The following is a 21,177-nucleotide window of genomic DNA, read 5'->3' on the forward strand; positions in this document are numbered from 1 at the left end:
TTAAGAGCACTTGTTCCTCTTGCAGAGGACCAAAGGTCAGTTCCCAGAACCCATGATGGCTCACAACAATCCATAACTCCAGTTCCAGGGCATCCAACAATTTCCACATATATGTATGCAGGCAAAATATTCATATATATAAAATAAAGTTTTTATTTTCATCTGTATATGTACATGCATGCATGTATCCACAGAGACCAGAAGAAGTTAGATTCCCCAGAACTAGAATTAAATGCAGTTTTGAGCCACCTAATATGGGTGCTGGGATTTGAACTCAAGTCCTGGAAGAACAGCAAATGCTCTTAAATGCTGAATCAGTCTCTGTAATCCACCTCTTAGTGCTTTATTGGCAGCTTGTATTTTTTCCATGGCAGAGTATTTTTCTGGTGCTGACAACTGAACACGGCCTCACATGTTGGGGAAGTACTATATCACAGTTAAGCCCTAGACATGGTAGCATACTGTTGTATATTTAAAAATTCACTTGTACTGTTCCTACAGCTGTTTGTTTCAGGTAAATGCTAATTAACCAGTTTTATATATTCATTATTTCCAGTGTTTTGCTTTATTAGAAACAACTGGATATGGTAGTACATGCCTTTACTCAGCACTCAGGAGGCAGAGGCCAGCCTGGCCTACATAAGAGTTTCAGGCAGACGGGTGCACACCTTTAATCCCAGTACTCAGGAGGCAGAGGCAGGTGAATCTCTGTGAGTCTCAGGCCAGCCTGGTCTACAGATCGAGTTCCAGAACAGCCAGAACTCCACAGAGAAATCCTATCTCAAAAAAACAAAAGCCAGCCAGAACTACACAGTGAGACCCTGGAGACAGAGTGACAGAGACAGAGAGACAGAGAGAGAAAGAGAGAAAGAGAGAAACAGCCTGCCTTTTATAATATGTATTTCAATGAAAGATGGCTGGTAAGATCTTTCAAATTGGGCCATATTATGATTTTTTAGAAGCTACTTTGGAATTTTTAAAAACGTAGCTAATAAGTATTTTAGGTACAAGGAACAGGATTGAATGTATAAGTTTGGTGCAGAAGATGATTATGTTATTTGATGGACATTTAAAGGTATTTGTAATTTAGTTATTCCTATAATAAAATCAGAAAACTATGCATAAAGGATTGAGAAAATGGGTGTTGGATCATAATCCAGCTGGTTATTTACTTAAGAGTGTTTAAGTAGCAGAATTGATTTTTAAAAAACAGAATGTTTTAGAATATGGATATACTGTTAAGTTTTTGAATATTTGTAAGATTTATTTCATAGCTGCAGGTCTTTGGTGATATAGCTGAATTCTTGAGGAGTGGGAAAGTTGTTTTTAAAAATAGAGGTATGGAGCTGGAGAGATGGCTCAGTGGTTAAGAGCACTGACTGTTCTTCCAGAGGTCCTGAGTTCAATTCCCAGCAACCATGTGGTGGCTCATAATCATCTGTACTGTAATCTATAATTCTCTTTGCTGGTATGTCTGTAGAGAGCAATGGTGTACTCACAGACATAAAATAAATAAGTAAATAATGTTTAAAAATAGAGGTATGTAAAGTCTGGAGACAGCTCAGCTTGGTTAAGTTCTTGATAAGCATACACAAGCCATAAAACATGGCAAACATGTAATCCTAGCACTAGGGAACCAGAGGCAAGATAATTTTGAGCTCAAGGCCAGCCTATGATACCAATTAGTAAGACCTTGTTTCTAAATAGTAAACACTGAGGGTTAATTATGCTTTGAATGGTAAGAATTGGATTGATGATGACAAACTGCTTTGTTTTTTTAGCTTCAATAAAGCCGAACATAAATGTTCGGTGATAGGTATTGCTGATGCCCTCTAAGTTAGGACAAAATTAAGTTTAGACCCAAGCTTTGAGTTTCACAGTTTTGGATGAAATCAGTATACGTGGCAGTTATTTGACTTTGTTAGCTTGGGTAAAAATCTGAGAGCATTTAAAAGTAGTTTTATGGTGAGGATGTTTCTGTGCATAGAAAAATGCCCATGATAGTTGAAGAGAACTGTTGGAAATCACTTTGACCAAAACCAACCTAACTCTTGACTATTGTAAAATTTGTCTGGAAATAAAATATTAGAAAAATATAAACTATGACAGAGAAATTGTCTCAGCCTTCCCAGTATGCAGTTTGGTCTACAGTTCTGCTATATTCTTTTTGTGCCATTGTCTCTTGCACTACAATACATGCATAGACATTAAATGTGTGTACTACTTAGTGTGTTATTTATTTTTAAAACAGCCTCTTGAGTGCTTTGACATTTAAGTTTTCCATTTAAAATTATATATTAAATGGATATATTTCCATTCTTCATTGGTTTTTCTTTGTTTGTTTTGCTATTTTGTGAGGGCTGTCATGTTTTCCAGGCTGGTCTCAGTCTTCTAAGCTCAAGTGATTCTCTTGCTTCATCCTCTCAAGTAGCTGAGATTGCAAACATGCATCAGCATATCTGAGTATGCTTTTAGTATGCTCCTTTTTAGTGTGCTTGTTTGTTTGCTTGTTTGAGACATCATCTTGTGTAGCATAGGCTGGCTTCCAACTTGTTCTGTAGCCAGAAATGACCCTGAAATTCTGATCTTCTTGCCTCTACTTCTCCAGAGTCTGTGAGTGCGTGTGTGCCACTGCACCAAGTGTTTTTTAATTCACTTCAAGAGAACAAAAGGTTGGACAAATAACTTAGTAGTGCCTGCAGCCCATTTTATGTGGTGCTAGAAGTCAACCCAAGAATTTAGTGAAGGCTAGGCAAGCACTCTACAAACTGAGGCACATACCCACCCCTTTCCATTCCCTATTGTAAATGTACATTCTTGGTTTTTGTTTTCTTAAATTTTATATGTATGGGTGTTTTGCCTGCATGCATGTCTGTGCACAGTGTGTGTGCCTGGTACCTGTAAAACCCAGAAGAGAAACATCAGATACCCAGGGACTGCAGTTACAGACAGTTGTGATTGTGTCATCTTCTGCAAGAACAGGTGCTTTTAAACCACTGAGACATCTATCTCTTCAGTTCCTTTATTTGTTTTAAAGTATGTGTGGGAGGTGGGATTTTGAGGCAGAAGGATCATTAATTGAGGCTAGCCTGGGCCATATAGTGGGAACCTATGTCAAAAACAAACAAACAAACAAACCCTCAGTCTTGGATAAGTCTAAACATCCCTGTACCTCATTTTCTTCCTTAAATTGGATGATTTTTCTTTTTTTCCTAATTTGTGTGTATGTGTGTGTATGTGTGTGTGTGTGTGTGTGTGTGTGTGTGTGCATTCACGCAAGCGCGAGCCATGGCATGCATGAGGAAATTAGACAGCTTTCTGGAGTCAGCTCTACCTCGTCCCGGGGATTGAACTTAAGTGGGCCAGTTTACCAGCCACAGACCTGATTGTTTTTCTTACAATTAATTAATGCACATAAACTTGTTGAGTGTCTGATAAATGCTGCAGGTGTTACCAGGATTTTGTTACTGACTTTCTTTAAGTCCTAAGAAGTTGAATTGCTTCAACTTTGGAATTGTAGTAAGTGATTCTTATTGCCAGATCCCCTTGTCTTTTGTGTACTCTCCTTTAAAAGGATGTGGCATTTCCCACCATCCACTAAATCTTTTTTGTTTTATATTCTCTGATACTTTAATATTACTTTTTTCCTTGTTCTCTTATCTTGGTACTTTTTATAGATCTTCCTTTTTTCTGTCTGAGAATACATAATTTAGAAATCGTCCTGGTGAGGCTTGATAGCACAGATACTAATCCCAGCACTTGGGAGGTTGAAGCAGGCAGAACTCTTGAGTTCAAGGCCAGTCTGATGTACATAGTGAGTTTAAAGACAGCCATGGCTACAAAGAAGAGACTGTTCCCTCCCCAACCCCCCACCCCCCCAAAAAAAACACCTCAACAACAAGAACAAAAAAGTTTTTTCATGCTTTTTTATCATGCCTTTATTAAGTCAATATTGTCTTATTTGAAAATGGTCTATTTGCTGGCATGCATTTCTACCTCAGTTACAGTTACTTCATAATCTAATACAAAGTAAACTTTACTACGCATCAGCTCTCAATAGTTCTCTTGTTTGTTCCATGGAAAACTGTTTATTCTGTTTTCCTCTGTATTACTGGCCTAGGCCAATATTCCCCGATATATAAATAATAGCTATTCTTGTAACTAGTATTCATGGTACCAGAAATTATACAGTGTTCTCCTTGATCTGTAAACACCACCACCACCACCACCACTTTTCTAATGAACCATCTTTTCCTGTGATTGCATCATCACCTGCCAGAAAATCACAATGACATCCAGGTGTTTGTGTCTCAACTTTAACTCTGCTTGGCTCTTTTGCCTCTGAGTTAGATCTGCACTACAATTAACCAACCTGTTTTTCCAATATATATTCTTACTTACATACATATTTTCACTCTTCTACAGAAAACCTGAGACTCCCATGTTGACTTATATAAACCCTGCTTTTCGTGGTGGCCTGGACTCCATCTATTCATTGAAACCTTTACTTGTTACAAAGTCTGCTTTTCATTCCCTTTCCCCTGAATGTTATAGGATACACAACATATACAAAGAAATTTAAAATTAAGTTCATTTCTGTATTGTTCTTAATATTGGTTTTATGTTTCTAAGTTATAAGATCTTTAATAGATTTTGGTTACAGTATTCTCATATCCAATTGGTAAATCACAAGAACAAACACATGGTGAACACTTTCTTGAGAGAGGTGTTGGGAATCAAGTCTAGAACCTTGCACATGAAAGACATGTTCCACCCCTTGAGCTGCAGCTCCTAGCCCTCACAGACATTTTAGTTGACTTAGGACAGGAAAGGATTAAGTAATACTCTGATTTGTACAAGTGGCCCAAAGGGAAGTAAATTTAGTTTAGGCATGATTTTATAAAAAAGAGAATAGTTTAAATACACTTAATTATAATTCACTATAATTCATAATAGGCTATGTTAGTATAGGAAAAATTAAGAAATATAGATTGGCAAAGCTTACAAGTTGTCTTTTTTCTTGAGTTGTTAAATTATCTTTACCACAATTAAAATATAACTCCATGAGTTAAGGTCCAATTTTGTCTGCCAGTGCTTGGAAATGAAGATGGAACAGGAAAGACCTGGCACATGGTGTTCCTGTAACTGCCTACTGAATAAAATTTGGTTTATTTGTAGATACTCCTCTCTTGACAACTTTACTGTAAAACTTTGTGCCTGAGTGAGGCATAAAGGAAAACTGTCGCAACCACTTAAACAACTTGAAAACTTATTTGTACATATTTATTTATTTTGAGTTGGTTTTTTACATACATTCTCCTTATATAGCCTTGGCTGTCCTGGCTTTGTAGATGAGGCTGGCATCTGTGATCTTACTGCCTCTGCCTCCTGAGTACTGGGATTACAGGTGTGTACCACTATGCCTGGCCCATTTGTAAATTCCTTTTTTTTTTTTAAAGATTTATTCTCTCTCTCTCTCTCTTTCTCTCTCAATATACACACACATACATATATATAAAATAAATAAATCTGCATACACCTCCATGCCAGAAAAGGGCATCAGATCCCAGGATAGATGGTTATGAGACACCATGTGGTTGCTGGGAATTGAACTTGACCTCTGGAAGAGCAGTCAGTGCTCTTAACCACTGAGCCATCTCACCAGCCCCTCCACATTCCTTAAAAGTGTCTATATTTTGTAATCTTCAGAGACAGTTTTTACTGTATTCAGGTATTAAAGAAAAAAATGTTCAAAATAAGGATTTATATTTAGGAATTATTTGTTTTGAGGTTTCATGATTAGAGTTAGAATTATTATTTTATTTTTATTATTATTATTATTATTATTATTTTAGAGACAGGGTTTCTCTGTGTAGCCCTGGCTATACTGGAACTTACTTTATAGATCAGGCTGGCTTTGAGCTAAGAGATTGCCTGCCTCTGCCTCCCTAGTGCTAGGATTAAACAATTTTTCATAATTAGAATTTGACATTTTCATCCCTCAAACTCACATTAGTTTGACTCATAAAGTGTATGGTTTGTACTTCAGAGTGGAAAAGATTCTGAGAGCAGGTTAGAAGTATAGATTGCAGTTCTTTTATTCATCACTGTAAGCAACTGAGTTCCTGTTTGCTCGGTACTGTGCAAAAACATACTTTGACTTGTTCCAAATAGTGGATTTGCAAAAACTCCGACAGAATACATAGGCTGAGATTGTTTTGCCTAGGTTTTTTGTTGTTGTTGTCATTTTTTGTTTTGTTTGTGTGTGTGTGTGTGTGTGTGTGTGTGTGTGTGTGTGTGTGTGTGACAAAGGACATGGACTTGCTATATTAGCCACTTGAACTTTGTGATCTAATTCTGTAGGTATGTGTGGTTTGTTTTACATGAATGCAAATTCCTTATAGAGGCCAGAGGTGTTGGATCACCATCTATAAGGATAATTAAGTCATTTAACAAAAGGTGGTGAAGTAGAATAAGATTAATGAATGTGAATGAGAATTTTAATTTTTTTTTTTTTTTAAGACAAGGTCTCGCTGTGTATCTCTGGCTGGGTTAGTACTTGCTATGTAGACATGCCTCTGACTTATTCCCATCCCCAACACAGCCCAAGTGCTGGGATCATAGTGTGCTGCCTTGCTTGAGACTAAGAATATCTATTAAACGTGCTATTGTAGGTAAGGTATTTCTCACTACACACTTGTACTTCTTTGATAATTGGTCAGATTTTTTCAGCACCTTGACCTTCCGGATGGTTTATAATTTCAATCCTTGAAACAGCCTTTTGAAGTGGATATTACCATTTCCTATAGTGTAAATGGCAACGCCAATGCTGACAATGATTAAATAGTTGATACTGTATAGTCATATTCTTTTCATTTTATTACACTGCAGATTTTACTCCCAAAGAAAGTTGAAAATAATTGCTCAGTTATTTTTGAAGAATATTTTTAAGGGGCTGGAAAGATGGCTAAGCAGTTAAGCACACTGGGTGTTTTCCAGGGGACTTGAGTTGTATTCTCAGCAGTCACATGGTAGCTTGCCATCATATTTAACTCTAGCTCCAGGGGGTCTGACACTTCCTCCTTGCCTCTAAGGGTACTGCATGCACATGATGCATAGACATACATGCCACTAAAATACCTATACACGTAAAATTTTCCTTAAAATTTTTTTTAATAATGAAATTATGATGGGGTGCTGGGTGGTGGTGGCACACGCCTTTCTTTAATCTCAGCACTTGGGAGGCAGAGGCAGGCAGATTTCTGAGTTCGAGGCAAGCCTGGTCTACAGAGTGAGTTCCAGGACAGCCAGGGCTATACAGAGAAACCCTGTCTCGAAAAACCAAAAAAAAAAAAGAAAGAAAGAAATTATGATGGGAATTTGGCACGGTTAAAAAGGGCTTGCTTTGCAAGCACAATAATGATCTGAGTTTAAAAGTAAGAGAAATGGCTCAGGGTTAAGAGCATATATTGGTTCTTATGAGTTTGATTTCCAGCACCTACATTAGGCAGCTCACAACTGGAATTCCAGTTATAGGGAACCAGCACCTCTCTTACTTCTTTGATCACATAGACAGACACACATATATTCACATTAAAATATATGCTTCTGAGTTTAAATCCTCAGAGGCCACATAAAAATTGAGTACATCATATCTGGAATCTTAGGCAAAGACAGGTGATAGATCCCTGGAACTCACTGAAGCTAGCCTAGTCTAGTCAACAAACTTAAGGACCAGTGAGAGACCCTGCTTCAAAAACAGGACAAAGAGTCAATGAGATTGTTTAGCAGGTAAGAGAGTGCTTTGCTCATGAAGCCTGATGATCTAAATCTGATCCCTAGGACACACATGGTGGAAGGAGAGGAAAGACCCCCACAAGTCTTTGGCACATGTACATGCACACACACACACACACACACACACACTCACACACACTTATAAACAAAGAAATAATGAGATTATATCTGTTGCAGTATTTTTATCAAGGTTGGCTTATTAGAGGAATTCTCAGTATTCACTTTTGAATTAATGATTGACGGTGACCATGTACTAAGTGCCAGAAAATTAACTTTACATTAGTCAAAAGTATCTTTTTCTGCTGTATTTGTTATGCTAATGCCAGTTAAAGAAATAATCAGCCTGGTGGTGGTGCACACCTATAATCTTAGTGATCAGGAGGCAGAGGCGGGTAGATCTTTGAGTTCTAAAGAACTCAGCCTGGTCGACAGATGGAGGACCAGTATAGCCAGGGTTACACAGAGAAACCTTGTTTCAGGAGGGAAAAAAAAAGAAAAAAACGAAGAGTCAAAGAATTCAGGAGACAGGACCAATTTGTGTAGGAGAAACAACAAACTATGTATAGACCTTTTGAGAAAGTGCATAATTTATCACTGTGACAGCTCTGAAAACTGTTTAACAGCCTTTTTATCCATTCCATGTTTTTTTCATGGTCATAAAAACCATAGATTATTTTTGACCATTGTTTCATAAAGATGAATGATATTACACACATTACTAACACGTACCCATTTATCCTGATCTCATGGAAATCCCCCTTAAGTATTTCATGTAGCTAGTTCATCTTATATGAGGACACAATAATCCATGCTGTGGGCATCATAATTGACTGTACTGTTTACATTGTAGGCATTTACTTTAGGCTATTTTTGTTTGCAATAAATAGCCTTGTAAAAATACTTTTTTTTTTTAATTATTTATTTATTTTATTTATGAGTACACTGTAGCTGTCTTCAGACACACCAGAAGAGGGCATTGGATCCCATTACAGATTGTTGTAAGCCACCATGTGGTTGCTGGGAATTGAACTCAGGACTTCTGGAAGAGCAGTCAGTGCTCTTAACCGCTGAGCCATCTCTCCAGCCCCGTAAAAATACTTTCTATAACCTGCTGCTTTTGTTTCTTTGGGATAGATTTCAAGAATGGAATTGTTGAGTCTTTTCTTTGAACTGAGGTAGGGTTTCTTGTGTCCCAAGTTGGGTTTAAACTTGCTATGTAGCCAAGGATAGCTTTAAATTTCTGATTCTCCTACAACTCCCAAATGTTGAGGTGACAAGCATGAGCCACCATACCTGATTTATGTGGTGCTGGGAATCAGACCCAGGGTTTCATAGCACTAGGTAAACATTCTACCAACTGACTGGGTCTTTTATTCTTTTTCTTTTAATGGCTGTTAACAGTGGCTTCCCTTAAAGGGTATTTCATGCTTTGTCCACTAGTGTATAACTTTTCCTTGCTTGTCTTTGATAGAATTAATATTTTTTTCCTTTCTGTTTTTTGTTTGATTTGATTTGTTTTGTTTTTGAGACAGGTTCTGGCTATGTAGTCACTTTGTAGCTCAGACTGATCTCAAGCTGAAATAGATACTTCTGTCTCTGCCTCCTGAGTGCTGAGATTAGAGGTGTGCACACCATCCCTGCTTAATCCCCTTTTAAAGTTTTACCATTCTGGTGAGCGTGGATTGGTACGTAAGATCTTAGTTTGTCTTTCTCACTTTGGAAATTTGTACATACTGTCACATGTTTTTTAACTTAACCTCTGCTGGGTGTTGTATATTCACATCCTTGGGTAGTTTCAACAATGAGTAATTTGGTTTTTCTGACTAATTGTAAGAACTAAATAATTTCATCTGTATGGTGAATTAAACTTACTGTCTTTCACACTTCAACTCCACTTCAGATGATTAGATTGTGGCATTAGGTTTTATGGATGTCACAGAGCGGTTTGCATAGACTGCAGGGAAAAGACCAAGAACCTGACCCACACTGAGACTTTGAACCTGTTAATTGCTTTTCTATTCTGCCCCAGAGGAAAGTTATCACTAGCTTGCCTTTCTCTTCCTCCTTTTCCTCCTCTTCCTCCTCTTCCTCCTCTTCCTCCTCTTCCTCCTCCTCCTCCTCTTCCTCTTTTTCTTCTTCTTCCTCCTATTCCTCCTCCTTCTTGGATTTCTTTATTTTTATTTTATGTCTATGGGTGCTTTACCTTTGTGTATGTCTGTGTACTACCTGGATACAGTACCTATGGAAGCCAGAAGGTGTTAGATCCTTTGGAACTAGGGTTGTAAGCTGCCATGTAGATGCTGGGACAAGTTCCCTGCAAGAGCAGCAAGTACCCTTAACTACAACCCATACTGGCTTTTAAGAAACAACAAACCCGAACCAAATAGGCAGGCTGAGTCCTTCCTACCACAGCATGTGTTCCTGGTTGCTTGGTAGAGGACTAGCAGCGCCCTGCTTACTGTCTGTATCTACTCCTCACCTGTCAGATCTGCAAGCACAGCTCCAGGAGTCAGAAAACGAAGTGTAGCAACCAGAAGAATGTAAACTAAAATTGACACAACAGTCTCCTAACAAAATGGCTACTGTAGAAGGACAATTGGAAAGTACATGATTGATGATGCAAACTTGATGCCAGATACTGATTTGTGAGCCAAATACAGAGCAGTAGATCAAGGGAAGTAGGTCATACAAAGACTAATTGCTTGGAAGTCTAGCAGACAAACTTTGAATAAAAAAGTAAAACTAACATTCTAAGCCTATAGTCAGAAGACACAGAAAGAAAAAGGAACACTGAAAGACAGACCATAATTTAAAAAGAAAAATGTTATTGTTTTGTTTGTATTGCTTTTGTTTTTCAAGACAGAATTTCTCTATATAGTCCTGGGTGGCCTAGAACGTGTCCTGTAGACCAGGCTGGCCTGGAACTCAGAGATCTACCTGCCTCTGCTTCCTGAGTGCTGGCATTAAAGATGTATGCCACCATGCCCAGCCTAAAAAGAAAAAAATTATTTTTGAGTGAAAAGACATAAATTTACATGTTCACAAACACTTTTGAGTTATATTTAACACCTACTCTATGAGATGCACTCTTACTAGGCAAAGAACCTGAGACTAGATGGGTCATGGGCCTAAGGGGGAACTTACTACAATTATTCTGACAGTACATTGCAATAAACTGACTCCCAGTGACATACTGCTATCCACATAGAGCAGAGCATCACTTAGCCTTCATCAGAGAAGCTTTCTTTTGCAGTAGATGAGATCAACACAGAGAACCATAACTGGACAGTGTGCAGAAAGTGAGAGATTTTGGAGTATTCAGCTCTGAATAGGATGTCTTTATTGTATCTCGACCCTCAAAGCTCAGAGATCTAAGTGGAAGGTGCAGAAAGGTTGTAAGAGCCAGACATGTGGATGATTTTAAGGAAACATCATTTTTCAGACACAACAGTGCAAATGCACATAGATCTCACAGAGACTGATAGGGTGCACAGACCTGCACAAGCTCAAACCTGACAAAATCTCAGCACAGAGGAGGGGAAGTGGGTGCAAAGTCCAATCCCAAACCAAAAAGCTATTTGCAAATGATACATCCTGGGAGAGGGAGTGACGCATATCAACCACACTCCGGGGTAGACCCCATACTCAGGAGTGGTTACTTGGCTAACACAAATCAGGCTCCATAGTTTGTCGTTACTTTTTTCTTCTGTTTTTGGTTTTTGTTTGTTCATTTGTTTGTGTGTTTTTTTGAGAGAGAGGGAAGACATGTGAAGTTGGGTGGTGGGAAGGATATGGGGGGGTCTGTGGATGGAAAAGAGTATGATAGTTAGCTGAGCGTGGTTCCCACCTCTTTAATCCCAGCTCCCTAGGAAGACAGGCAAGTGGATCTCTGAGTTCAAGGCTGACCAATCTATACAAAGTGTTCCAGGAAAGCTGGAGCTTCAGAGTGAGACCCTGTCTCAAAAAAAGATAATATTTTAGGAGTCTCTTGGACAACCCTAACCTACAGCTCAAAAGAAGGTTTCTCATGTTTAGTGTTCGGGTTTATGTTAGATGATCCAAGAAACTCCAAAAACATAGACTTATTAAAGACACCATGCACTTCAGATGTAGGATCCAGAGACCCCTGAGTTGGATCTAAACTGAAAGCCATTTCCCTGAGGACTAGCTTTCATGGTATCAGAAGGTGCCATGTAAGCTTCCAAAGGAGGGAAACAACCAGTACTCCCACTCAGCTATGTTGCCTATGAACCACAACAAAGACCATGGCACCTAACCCTAACAGTGCAGTAGTGGCATGCAAACCTTGGCAGCAGCTAACAGCTCTCTAATTGGACTTTAAACCTGTTCAACAAAAGGGAAATCACGCCTGGTATTGAAAACCTAGGCACACTACACAGGGCTAGTGAATTCAGGGATCTTGGAGAAGAACCTACAATGTCTACTAAACCAGCACGATCCCTAACTACATTCTAAAGATTTGTCCATATAACCACAGAGAAGTGTAGTCCTCACTGCTTATCAAGGAAAATGCTCTTTGTAACAGAGACCAACACAGAAAACCACAATCTATCACATGTAAAGCTTACACCCAACTGGTAAATCTACAACACAACTGGACCTTAGGCTCAAGGATTAGTGTGGAAAAGGGGGTGGAAAGATTGTATCTCCCGGAATGTCAGAAACTGCACTCATAAAGTCTCACCCATGTGACCACCTAGACACTAGCTGAATAGGAGGCTGCTAATAGACATGCTAATGTGGGTGGGAGAAGGCTCAGGCCTCTGCCCTACACAAAAGGACTACAGGCAGCTAAGGAATGTGAGAGCAGAAAGTAGTCTTCCCCAGGGAAAGGGCACCAGTTGGCTATCCAGTATCGAACGGTCAGTCCTGAAAATACAAGTAACATCAAACGGACTGAGCAGGTTGTGTTTATGTATTTAGAAATATCTATATGTATGTAACAACAGTGAAAAAGAGCCACGAATTTGAATGCATGAAAAAGATATATGAGAAGATTTGGAGGTAGGAAAAAGAAAGGAAACAAATTATATAATCTCACACATGTGTATATGTATACATAGCATAAATTTCCCAAATAATAAATTCTAAAAAATTGCTAGTTTAAAGGGCATACTTAATTCCAAGCAAAAATTTGTGCAGTTATAATGTAATAAGTGATCACTTTGGAAAGCAGTACTCTCCTTCACAACGTGGATCCTGTGATTGAAACTTCTGGATCACGTGTGTGTACCTTTATACCTGACTTATTTGTTAGTTTGAAGGAAAGATTTATAAGATTGATTAAAAAATGGTCAAAAAATTAGTCAAAAATAATGTGTTGATATTCTAAAAAAGTAACATTAATCCTGTCTTGTTTCTCTTCAGATTAAAGCTAAAAATTATGACAAGGTTGAAAAAGTAAGTTCTCTTAAGTATATTTTGAAGTTTAAGAGTTTCTATATGACCAATATGGTAAATAAATATTGTAAAATGTTTTAAATTACTGCTTTCAGGTAGTATATATTGTAATAATATTTCACTTTCTTCAAAGCTTAAACATTATTTGGCTTTCAGGAAATACAAATTAAAACTACTTTGAAATTCTAATTTATTCTAGTCAAAATGGCTAAAATCAAGAAAAAAAATGTTAATAAGTCCTGTTGAGAGCCAGGAAAGGGAAATGATTAAACACTGTTTGTTAGTGGGGTATAAAGTAGTACAGCTCTGTGGAAATTAGCATGCAGGTTTCTCAAAAAACGAGCAGTGGGAGCTGGGGCCACTGCCGACTTGAAGCTCTGCCTTTAAACCCCAGCACTGCACAGAACCAGACATTGTATGCACACCTATAATCCTAGCCTTGGGGAGGCAGAGACAGGAGAATTAGGAAGTCATTTTTAGTACAAAATCATCTTAGGTTGAGGCCCTGCCTGAGAGATAAACAGCAGCAAAGTATGGTAGAGTATGCTTCTAATCCCCACACTAGGGAGACAGAGACACATGGCTCCCTGAGTTTGAGGTTAACCTGTTCTACATAGAGAGTTCCTGGACAGCCAGGGATATGTAGTGAGACCCTGTGGAAAAAGCAGATAAATAGCTATTGTGTGGCCCAGGTATACCACACTTGGCTGTATACTCAAAGGATTCTAACTCCTGTCAAAGAGGTATTTGTACATCCATGTTTATTGCTTTACTGTTCATAACAGAAGAAATGGGCCAGCCTAGATGTCTATCAACAGATGAATTAAAGAAAATATTGTACATATGCAGAGTGGGATCATTACATTTGCAAGAAAGTGGATGAAACTAGATACTAGATATCCTGTGTTAAGCAAAATAAACCAGACGTGTATAGAATATGCTGACCATGAGAGCACAGGGAGCTACTGGGAGACAGACTCAGTAGGAGTGGGGGTGGGGAGAAGTAAGGGCCAAGATCAAGAAGAGCAAAATATGAAGATGCCTCAATGAAATGTATTTCATATGCTAATTTGAACTAAGGAAAATATTACAAAAGAAAAATAATTGTATTTACTTATATATTTACTTATGACTCTGGAGAAATAAAAGAAAATGACTATACTTGTGAAATGCATGGGCATAATTTTGATTGTCTAAACTGAAAGGAGGATTGTTATTTTCCTTTTTAAAAAATTTTGCCAGGCGGTGGTGGTACACGCCTTTAATCCCAGCACTTGGGAGGCAGAGGCAGGTGGATTTCTGAGTTCGAGACCAGCCTGGTCTACAGAGTGAGTTCCAGGACAGCCAGGACTACACAGAGAAACCCTGTCTCAAAAAAAAACAAGAAAACAAACAAAAAAAAATTTAAAGAATTTTTAATTTTGCCTGTGAGTGTATATATGTGTACCACATGTGTGCCTGGTGCCCACAAAAGTAGACATCTGAACTGCTGGAACAGTGCTGTGAATGGGTATGAGGTGCCTTCCAGGGCTCTTACCACAGTCATCTCTCCAGCCCTTTTATTTGCCTTTTATTTATAAGAAAATTAATTCCTAAAAAGACTGACTTTATTTTTTAATATGTCGTTTCATTCATGCAAATATGAAATGTATTTATCTGGACACTGATATTATTTTCTTATATTTAAAGCTATTTCAAAGATGCCTTATGAAGGTTTTGCACATTGATTTATGGAAGTGTTATCTTTCATATGTCAGAGAAACCAAGGGTAAACTGCCAAGCTACAAGTAAGTAAAATCATGGTCTTAAGAATGCATATTGAGCTGGGTATGGTGGTGCCCTCCTATAATCCCAGCACTGAGGAGACAGAGGCAGGTATACCTCTGAGTATGAGGCTAGCCTGGTCTACAGATTGAGTTCCAAGACAGCCAGGGCTATACAGAGAAACCCTAGGGCAGTGGCTGGTGTCAGTGCATGTTGTCTCTAGATGCAGTCATTTCTACATGCCTCACACCAGCTCTGTCTCTGAGTTACAGGTGGGAAGAAACCTAAGTATTTGAAAAGTCAGAATTTCCCCAAGAAATCAGGAAAAGTGGTTTAAATAAAGCTGTTGTACTTATCTTCCACGTGAGAACTGACTCATCCAGATTTTTCTATATTGAGCACTATGTTTTTACAACATGATAGCACTTTTTTGACAGGCTTGTCAAACTTTTCAAGAAGCTTTTTAATGATTGTCTCAGCACATGTTTGTCAAATTACAGTGTGGTACAGTGTGTCTAAGATGAAGATGTCTAAGGCAGCTACTTGGTAGTTAACTCCACACTGTGAATTTACACCTATCTTCAGTGACTCCAACTTGGATATTCTCTGATGTATTTTGATAATAGTTTTAGGTTTTAATTGGCTTCTGATTTGTTTTCAAACATGGTCTTGCTTTGTAGCTCAGAGTAGTGTGGGGTATATGCTACATATCCCAGACTGCCCTTGAACTCATTATGTAACCCAGAATGGCCTCTAACTCAGGGTAGTGATCCTGCCTCAGCTTCTTGGGATAACAGGTATGGGCCGTTATACTCAATTGATAAAAAATTTATAAAAATATTTTTATGTTCATTTCAGAGAAAAAATGGCTCAAGCTTATGACTTTGCACTGGATAAAATTGGAATGGAAATTATGTCCTATCAGGTAGAGTTCGATTAAATATATACACAAGGGCTGGGAATATAGTTCAGTAGTAGCATACTTATCCAGCATGCGTGAGACTCTGGGTATACACCTAAAAATGAAAATATCAAGAGGGCTGGAGAGATGGCTCAGCGGTTAAGAGCACTGATTGCTCTTCCAGAGGTCCTGAGTTCAATTCCCAGCAACCACATGGTGGCTCACAACCATCTGTAATGGGATCTGATGCCCTCTTCTGATGTGTCTGATCACAGCAACTGTGTACTCACATTCATAAAATAAAAAAAAAATCTTTAAAAAAAAAAGAAAAAGAAAAAAAAGAAACTATCAAGAAAGATATTAACATTTTGTTTTATTTCTTAGATTTGGGTGGATTACATCAATTTCTTAAAAGGAGTGTAAGTATTGTCTTAATTTTTAATATATAAACAATTGATTTAGCTATAATACAATTAATGATATTTTTATCCAACTTAAGGGAAGCTGTAGGATCTTATGCAGAAAATCAGAGAATAACTGCTGTCCGAAGAGTTTATCAACGAGGTTGTGTTAATCCAATGATCAACATTGAACAACTCTGGAGAGACTACAACAAGTATGAAGAGGTAAGTCAAGCCAGAGTTTACTACAGACTGGCCATTTTAATTAGTATGTATTGTAAACGCAGGGAATCTAGCTTCTAGTGTCACATGCCTGAATGTTAGTGTTACAGAGTGTCTGCTGCTGCTACTGGCTTTTGTTTTGTTGCACCTTGGATTAAACCCTGAGCTTTATGCATATGAGGGAAATGCCCTACCATTGAACTATATTCCTAGACATGTTGTTTTGTATTTATTCCAATAAAAGAATTTATTTTTTTAAATAGTACTACAATAAATATTAATTTGCAAGTATCTCTCTGATATGTTGGCTTCAAGTCCTTTAGATCACTACCCAAGAATTGTATAGCTGGATCATATAGTAGGTCTATATGTAGCTTTTTAAAGAACTCTCTATGTTGACTTTTGATTAATTTACATTCCTACCATTAAGGTATGATTGTTCTTTCAGTCTACATTGTTGCCAGCATTCATTGTTTGCCTAATGAATGATTTAACTGGATAAGATAGAATCTCATGATTTCATATCTATAAAAATTCCTGGGCCAGGAGCTTGAAAGATACCTACCTCAGCAATTGAAGCACTGGGTGCTCTTCCAGAGGACCCAGGTTCAATTCCCATTACCCACATTGTGGTTCATAACCATCTGTAATTCCAGTTTCAGAGACTCCAGCCCTTTTTTATGGCCAGCCATACACTGGTGCACAGGCATAGCTCAGGCAAAACAATTATACACATTTTTTTTTTTAAAGAAGAAAGTGAAACAAACAAACTCTTGTCCAGTAAAATGGCTCAACAGGTAAAGGCACTTACTGCCATGCCTAATGGCCTGAGTTCAGTACTCAACCCACATTACAAAAGGAGAAAAGCCACTGCTGGAAGTTGTTCTCGGACCTCCAGCACGTGCTATTGTATGGCCATCCACCCATCTATCCACACAAAGTAAAGTAAAAACGTCTCCTATTAATAGGATTGTATAGGCCACTCACAATTGACAGTGTAGATACTTTTGTAGGGGTGAAAGAACACGTGTGCCATGATGTGTGGAGGTCACCGGACAGTCTTTTCCACGTTTACCTGAGTTCTAGGGATGGAACACAAGTCACCAGGCGTTCATGACAAGTGCTTTTACCTGCTAACCCACCTTGCCTGCTAGTCTGCTGGTTCTTTCCACGCTGCATGTGTAGTTCATTGGTGGAGTGCTTGTCTAGTTGCCTAGCATACAGGAGGCTGTGGGTTTGGTTTGGTAAAAATCAAATATTTTAAAGAAAAGAAATAAAAACAGTTAATAATGCTATTTTTTCCTTAGGGTATCAATATTCATTTAGCTAAAAAGATGATTGAAGATCGCAGTAGAGACTACATGAATGCTAGACGTGTAGCAAAGGTATGCAATTCTATGGGCTACTTAATTTAACGTAACTCAGTCATTAGAATAATTAGCGAAGCTTTCCCATCTGATATTACTCATATTTTCATTCACTTGGAGTCTTAATTAGAGAGCTAGGCAGTGGTGGTGCACACCTTTAATCCCAGCACTTGGGAGGCAGAGACAGGCAGATTTCTGAGTTCGAGGCCAGCCTGGTTTACAGAGTGAGTTCCAGGACAGCCAGGACTACACAGAGAAACCCTGTCTCAAAAAACTTAAAAAAAAAAAAAAGAAAAAATCTGGAGTGTGTGTGTGTGTGTGTGTGTGTGTGTGTGTATGCTTACTGGGCATCATCTAACCTAAGGATTCCCATACATTAGGAAATGTTTTACTGCTGAGTCACATCCCCAGTCTAAAAAGTATTTTATTTGTTTGTTTGTTTGTTTTTGAAACAGTCTTGCTATGTAGTGCTGACTGCTCTGATACTTTGTAGCCTAGGCTTCCCTTGAATTCATGGCACTCTTCCTGTGTGAGCAGCTTCCCAAGTGTTAGAATTATAGGCATGAGCCACCATGCTTGGCTAGAAATATTTTTCAAAACAGAGATTTATATGGAATTACTGAAGTAGTTGATATTCTCCCTTCATATTTGCTTATCTGGAAATTACGTTACTCTGTAGTCAGTGCATTTATAAAATAACACAGCTCTCTGGGGCAGACTTTGTGCTCTGTACATAGCTTTCTAGTCATTGGGAAAACAGCCAAATAGAACAAAAACTATGAGCGTCTCCAAGGTTGTCAGTAACAGTGCTACCAAATCTCCACTCATGCTATCGTTTCCATCATACATCCTCCAGAGATAGTCTATGGGTATCCTGTTTACCACTCCTAAATATCTATCTGGTTGTGTTTTGTAATACTCTGTCTTTCCTTACTCTTGGGTTTTGTTTTGTTGTTTGTGAATGTTGTTTGACTTCTGTTTCTCAAGACAGGGTCTCATGTAGCCCAAGTTGATCTTAAACCCACTGTGTATTTTAGGATAAACTTGAATTCTAAAATCATAATAACAAAGTGATATTAGGGGTAAGAGAGTAAACATTTTAAACAAAGTGTTTCCAGCTGATTGAGTAACTCCCTATATATATCTGAGTGGTTCTAGGCTCATCAGAAACCTTTAAATGTTTGTTTAGGAATACGAGACAGTAATGAAAGGTTTGGATCGCAATGCTCCTTCAGTGCCTCCTCAGAATACTCCTCAAGAAGCTCAGCAAGTAGACATGTGGAAGAAATACATCCAGTGGGAGAAGAGCAACCCTCTTCGTACAGAGGACCAGACCCTGATAACGAAAAGAGGTAACAAGAGTAGCCCGCGAGGGACTCACTCCAGCTGGCGTGTCTGGGACCTGTGCTCTCAGCCTCCTGGACTACTCCAGCTCTGCTGCTGCTTCTCCTCCCACTCACCACTCTTGCCTGTTGCTCTGCAGGTTAGGCTGGCTTCCAGCTCACTCTGTAGCTCCCAGGGACCTCCAACTCATTATCCTCTTGTATTAGCTTTCTGGGTGTTAGGTCACAGGAATGAACTATCATGCCCAGAGGAGGCTGGGATTTGTGTTTTGTTGTTGTTGTGTTGTTTTCTGAATCTTTTGTTTTCCCGCTTGTGGGTTTTTTTTTTATTCATAATCATTTCTATAGATCTATTTTCATGATCACTTTCCCTTGTTTTATTATATTCAATCTGATGGTAAAATAATCCAGCAAATTGTTCATTTTATATACTGTACTTTTTAGTTCTATAAATTTCCAGGAAATGTTTATAATTTTAATTTCTCTATTGAGATTCATGTGTTACAATATGTGTGGGTTTGTTTTGTTTTGCTTTTTAATTGTATGTGTGTATGGATGTTTAAATGTATGTGTATGGATGTTTTGCCTGAGGGAATGTCTTTGACCACTTACACGCCTGGTGCTCAAAGAGACCCAAAGCAGCCATTGGATTCTCTGAAATTGGAGTTACAGGTACTTATGAGCTGCTATGTGGGTGTTGGCAATCGGATCCAGGTTGTCTGGAAGAACAAGTGCTCTTAATCTCTGAGGCATCTCTCCAGCCTCTATAATGTGTCTTCTTGAGATTCTTGAATAGGATTATTACAATAGCTGTAAAGTCCTCATTGGCTCATTCCTTCAGACAGTGGACTTTGTGAGATTGGTTTCCTTTGACTTTTAACTGTTGATCATTTTTTTCATGTTTTGTTACCTGTATAATTTTTTTCTTTAAACATTTTATAAATGTATGAATAATAGGTTGTAAAGACTGGATTCTGTTGTCTTCTCTGAGTTTTCTTTAAAAGGAAGTTGAATTATCATCTGTTTGGACTTTGTATGATATGAACCTTACCTTTGTCCCTGGCTCAGTCTGCTCTGACTCCTCCTTCATTCTGCTGGGCACTTATGTTCTGGGGTTTTGTTGTTTTGTTTGTTTGTTTTTGTTTTTGTTGTTATTGTTTTTATTGTTGTTTTGGCTTGTTATTTCAGAGGGGTGCTTTATTTCAGTTTTCTTATATAATATATGTATATGAAAACATACACACATAGACACATCAATGGAAATAGAGAAGTGCCAGGGATTTTACCCAAAGCCTGGTATAAATGTATATGCTAAGCATATGCTCTGTCAAAGAGATGCTTTCTGTTTTCAGTTTATAATTTTTAATTTCAGAAGAGTTAGTCTTTTCTAGTTCTGTTTTGTTTTGCTTTATTGTTAAATTCTTGTTTTTCAAGACAGGGTTTCTCTTTGTAACAGCCCTAGCTGTCCTGGAACTCGCTTTATAGACAAAGCTGGCCTCAAACTCACAGAGATCCATCTATCTCTGTCTCCCAAGGGCTGGGATTAAAGGCATGCATCACCGCCACCCATCCAGAAGGGTTAGTTTTGTACAAATCACTGTTACTGCTGGATTGGAATTTCACTGAATTCTTCAATTTTGTAGGCTCACTTAATGACAGGACTTTATGAGTACTGTTTCTTTTTCTACATTTATTTTCGGGGCTTAGAGATTAAAGCCAGAACTACCTGCACACCAAACAAGAATTGTACTACTGAGTCACATTTTTGGGAGCCTCTGCTGATTTGTACACACCCTTCCCTCTGTCCCATTTCTCATTGACCAGCTTTTGCCCCTCTAATCTTCAGATATCAATCACTTAGTGAAGTCACTCAGGATTTCTTTCTTCCTGTATTTTGTTTCCTATAGTGGTGTGTGCGTGTGTGTGTGTGTGTGTGTGTGTGTGTGTGTGTGTGTGTGTGT

At 38.3% G+C, this 21,177-nt stretch overlaps 1 protein-coding gene across 1 annotated transcript in view; it reads left to right on the forward strand.

The window, feature by feature from the left end:
- The window catches only part of Cstf3 (cleavage stimulation factor subunit 3), a 77,552-nt gene that overhangs the window by 42,099 nt on the left and 14,276 nt on the right, over window positions 1–21,177 (forward strand). Inside the window, exons 4-10 of the mRNA XM_028766911.1 lie at window positions 13,186–13,218; window positions 14,908–15,005; window positions 15,841–15,907; window positions 16,268–16,302; window positions 16,383–16,509; window positions 17,814–17,891; window positions 19,063–19,225. Of these exons, the coding sequence (XP_028622744.1) occupies window positions 13,186–13,218; window positions 14,908–15,005; window positions 15,841–15,907; window positions 16,268–16,302; window positions 16,383–16,509; window positions 17,814–17,891; window positions 19,063–19,225 (601 nt within the window). The remainder of the gene's footprint in view (window positions 1–13,185; window positions 13,219–14,907; window positions 15,006–15,840; window positions 15,908–16,267; window positions 16,303–16,382; window positions 16,510–17,813; window positions 17,892–19,062; window positions 19,226–21,177) is intronic.

Source organism: Grammomys surdaster, unplaced genomic scaffold (genome assembly GCF_004785775.1).
Source record: "Grammomys surdaster isolate TR1022 unplaced genomic scaffold, NIH_TR_1.0 170, whole genome shotgun sequence".
NCBI lineage: Eukaryota > Metazoa > Chordata > Mammalia > Rodentia > Muridae > Grammomys > Grammomys surdaster.